At 52.8% G+C, this 5,000-nt stretch overlaps 1 protein-coding gene across 1 annotated transcript in view; it reads right to left on the bottom strand.

Annotated features, from left to right (window-relative positions):
• The window catches only part of LOC125447979 (ankyrin-1-like), a 262,637-nt gene that overhangs the window by 139,842 nt on the left and 117,795 nt on the right, over positions 1-5,000 (bottom strand). Inside the window, exon 2 of the mRNA XM_059641167.1 lies at positions 4,002-4,103. Within this exon, the coding sequence (XP_059497150.1) occupies positions 4,002-4,103 (102 nt within the window). The remainder of the gene's footprint in view (positions 1-4,001; positions 4,104-5,000) is intronic.

Genomic DNA, 5,000 nt, shown 5'->3' with positions numbered 1-5,000 from the left:
AAAAGCTCAGGGAGAAAAAGCTCAGGACTGCTGAGTGTCTCTCTCCCACTCTTGCGCACCCAGAGCATCCCTGGATGGATGGATGGATGGCTACACGCCAAACACAGAGGAGAAAGTCTCTCCTTCTCCCTTCTGATGAAGATGGTCGTCCATTGGTGCATGTTCTGATCTTGCCCGTTCTGCAAACGCTTGGGCCTGGTGGGTGGGACGGGGGCCCGACGATCCTGGGTGGAGTCAGATGGCACATTCAGGCCTCGACTTGCAAGAATACATGACCCCTGGGATAGGTCTAACCACATACATCCCACTTTCATCAATACAGGACATATGAGGTTGGACCTTTCCCACAAGTCTGATATTCCTTCCATATTCAGGCCAAAATTTACCATCTAACCCGACAGAGCTCACACTGGGATGGGGTGTGGTGGGCAGGCAGGGGGCAAGGTGTCAGGGGGCCATCATGCCGCCCCACACGAGATGCCATTTCCAAGAGAGAACCTCATGCCACTCGAGAAATCCTCACGCACCAGGGCTCCGCTCAGCTTCGCTGTGTGTAGTGAGGGGAGCCTCTCTATCTCTTTGCCCACCCTCTCCACTCCTCAAGTGTGTCTTTCTGATGGGCCACAAAAGGTGGAGGAGGGCATGTACCTAAGGAAGAAGACGGCACTGCCAGTCGTCATGCTCAGCTCTTCTCTTCTCTTCCCAGGATGGGTGCCAGCCTCGAGGGAGACTGGCAGAAAGCCAAGAGCGCCCTGGGCGGAAGGCTCAATGGGAGACGTGGCAGCCCGAGTGAGTGCTCAATGTGAGCTTGTCCTTGTGACCCCCGAAGCAAGCAGGTATCAATGATAGTGATTCCTGCAGCGCAGAGCCTGCTGCCAGCTCCCAACACAATCGCACCTCCTGGGACAAGCAGGAAACCCAGGGCAAAGGCTTGCGTTTGAATTCTGTGGGAACGGGGAAACCCTTTGGAAAAAGGCTGTGCGGCAGGTCCTCGCACTGTCAGTTGCCACAGAGGAGCAGCTGTCTCATGGGAGCTCTCTCAATGTCAAAGGCAGACCACATCAGCTGGATGGAGTCATCAAGCTCCTTCTAGCCTCAAGCCCCGAAATGCTACAATATGGCACAGTGGCTCAATGGTTAGCACTGCTGCCTCACAGCGCCGGGGGCTCGGGTTCGATCCCACCCTCAGGCGACTGGGTGGGGTTTGCACGTTCTCCCTGTGTCTGCGTGGGTCTCCTCCCACAGTCTAAAGATCTGCAGGTTAGGGTGGATTAGCCGTGTTAAATTTCCCATCGTGTTCAGGGATGTGCAAGTTGGCTGGGTTCGCCATGGGAAATGTGGGGCGGTAGGGATGGGGTAGGGCGGTAGTTCCAGTTGGGATGGATTTGATGGGCTGAAGGGCCTGCCTCCGCCCTGTAGAGATTCTGGCAGTGTATGACATGGGTTGTATGCTCCACTGCTCTTACAGTAATGGTGCGAGTGACCATCGCACAGTCCTTGTGGAGGTGAAGTCCCACCTTCACATTGAGAACAACCTCGATTGTGTGGCGTGGCACTATCAGCGTGCTAAATGGGACAGACTTCTCACAGTTACATGAGCCATCACCAGCAGCAGAATTATGCTCCAGCACAATCTGTAGCCTCATGGCCCGGCATATCCCCCACTCAACCATTACCATCAAGCGACGGCATCAGCCCTGTTTCAATGGAGAGTGCAGGAGGGCATGCCAGGGGCAACACACAGGCATGCCTGAAGATGAGGGATCAACCAAGTGAAGCCACCAAACAGGACTACAGCAGAAGCAGCAAGTGATAGACAGAGCTGAGTGATCCCATAAGCAACAGATCAGATCTCAGCTCTGCAGTCCTGCCAAGGCTATAGGCCAATAGCTGGGAAAAGGGATTAGAATAGTGAGGTGGCTCTTTTTGACCAGCACAGGCTTGATGGGCCGATAGGGCCTTTCTCTGTGCTGCGGATCTCTATGATTCTGCGGCACAGGTCGGGAGGGTGATGCAATGGGAGTGGAACGTGATCCTTGGTTCGATCCTGTTGACCTCAGTAAACAGGGGCTGAGCGTGCACTGTACACAGCTGCAGCTCACCGCTCTCGCAGCCTGCCCCAAGCGTCAGCAAGGAGCCACACCCTCGCTGTGCCGGCTTGCTCAGGCCCTATCGGTCAGCAGTACACACACTCACTCTCACACACACACACACACACTCACACACACACACACTCTCACACACACACACACACACACACACACTCACTCTCACACACACACACACACACACTCACTCTCACACACTCTCACACACACACACACACACACACACACACACACACACACACACACACTCACACACACACTCACACACACTCACACACACACTCACACACACACACACACACACTCTCACACACACACACACACTCTCACACACACACACTCACTCTCACACACTCTCTCACACACTCACACACACACACACACACACACACTCACGCTCACGCTCACACACACAGCTGCAGTCCCATCCTTTCCCTACCTCTCTCTCTCTGTGCTGTGGTCCTTGTTGCTCAGCAGGGGATGGGTGGGGCAGTGGGGCCCACAGTTCTCAGAACTGCACCAGCTCTCCCTGGAAAAAAGGAGAGGCCAGGTCCAACCGTTTCGCCTCTCGGGGATGACGAAGCGTTTCTGAAAGAAGGGCGGGTGTGGCCGCAAACAAGGTTAGCGGTCGGGGGGGGTGGGGGGGGGGGGGTTGCAAATGGAATGTTTGGAGGGTATGAGAGGAGAAAACCTTTGCCAAAAACCCCCAAACAGCGACCAGTTAGTGGGGGAGGGGGTGGGTGGTGCAAGGAAGGTTTGAGGTCTGCGGCTTGGTGGCAGGGCAGTTGAAAAAGCCCAAGGTCAGGGAGGGCCAAGAGAAATGTAGAGTGATCTTTCTGAGGACAAATGTTGACAATGCTAATTTGAGGCAAGAATAGTCGAAATCATCACATTAACCTTTTTCACAGAATAGATCTGGAATGCTCTTCGCGTAGAGGAAACAGGATCAGACAAGGCGTTCAAGCAAGTATCGGATCATCATCTGGTGAGGATGAAGATGGAGATAAGCTGCTTACTTGGGAATTAGCACAGGCATTTACTTTAGAGACTTTTAAGCAACTCTTGGATAGGCATTTGGGGGATAGTAAAATGTACTGTCTGCATGGCAGATTGATGTTAGTTGGATAATAGGTCGGCACAACATTGTAGGCCGAAGGGCCTGAAATGTGCTGTACTGTTCTAAGTTCCATATTCATCTCTTCCCTTGTGAGGAGAGAACCAAACTCTGGGTTGAGTGGGTCAGCGTTCTCTCCGTTCCCCTGTGATAACGTCCCCTGACTCTTCCAAAAGATTTGGAAAAATTGAGGAGAGACAGACTTTCCCAGCAGCACCTCAGGACAATTTTCTGACGAGCCCAAATGAACAATGCCAGGCACTCAAACATCGGTTATCCTGACGACACTGAAGGAAGAACTGTGGGTGCTGGTGGCCCAAAAGGAAGGCAGGAATCGCTGGAGGAACTCAGCAGGTCTGCGGAGAAAGAAACCGAGTCTGTTTTGGGTCTCCGCACTCAGAAAAAGTTACTTCTCCTTTCTTCGCACAAATGCTGGCAGACCTGCCAAGTTCCTGCATCTTTGTAACATCTCAGGCTTGTTGGTCGATACCCGCTTGGGCTTCTCATGGGTTCACCTGCTGTACAGACGGTATGACGGTTTGTGACTGCGTATGCAGGCCAGATGTCGAGAGAAAGGTACAACGGTCAGTCACTTGGAGAAACCCTGCAGAGGCTGAGAAAATCTGACTGGAATTCTGAGATGGTTAGGGGTCAGCTTTCAGCAGTCGCAGGTGAGCCAGGCTGACACAGAGAGAAGCCCCAGCCCTCAGCTTGGCTCTGTATCTGGATCAAAGGGTAACAAGGTTGGGGGGGGAGGTTGGCAAACACAGCACACTCACCTGGTTACACGTGTTGATCTCGGTCCCAGCCTTCAGGTAGTCGAGGAGTTTGTCCAAGTTCCCAGATCGGGCTGCTCGGAGGAAACTGGTCGCAGCGTCTGCCTGAGGGGAAGCACAGGAAAGCAGTGTTAGCTGTGGGAGAGAGGCAGAGGTGTACACACACACACACTCACACACACATACACATACACTCACACACACACACACACACTCACATACACTCACACAAACACACACACACTCATATACACACACAAACACACACACACACATATACACACACACACACACGTATACACTCACACAAACACACACACATTCATATACACACACAAACACACTCATGTACACACACACACTCTCACACACACACTCTCTCTCTCTCACACTCTGTCTCTCACTCACACACACACACACACACACACACACTCTCACACACACACACACACACACACAGTCTCTCTCACACACACACACCCACACACACACAGTCTCTCACACACACACTCACACACACTCTGTCTCACACACCCACACAGACTCTGTCTCACACACACAGACACACCCTCTCTCTCTCACACACACACTGTCTCTCTCACACACACACACACACACACACACACACACACACACACACACTCTGTCTCTCTCTCACAGACACACACACCCACACACACACACAGTCTCACACACACACACACACACACTCACACCCACACACACACACTCACACCCACATACTCTCTCTCTCACACACACACACACACACACACACACACTCACACCCACACACACACACACACACACTCTCTCTCACACACACACACAGACACACACACACTCTCTCTCTCTCACACCCACACCCACAGTCTCTCACACCCACACACACAGACACACACACACTCTCTCTCTCACACCCACACACACACACACACACACACACACACACACTCTCTCACACCCACACACACACTCTCACACCCACACACACAGACACAC

This window comes from Stegostoma tigrinum, chromosome 40 (assembly GCF_030684315.1).
Source record: "Stegostoma tigrinum isolate sSteTig4 chromosome 40, sSteTig4.hap1, whole genome shotgun sequence".
Taxonomy (NCBI): domain Eukaryota; kingdom Metazoa; phylum Chordata; class Chondrichthyes; order Orectolobiformes; family Stegostomatidae; genus Stegostoma; species Stegostoma tigrinum.
The sequence above is the reverse complement of the archived record's forward strand: the minus strand, read 5'-3'. Positions and strand labels throughout refer to the sequence as shown.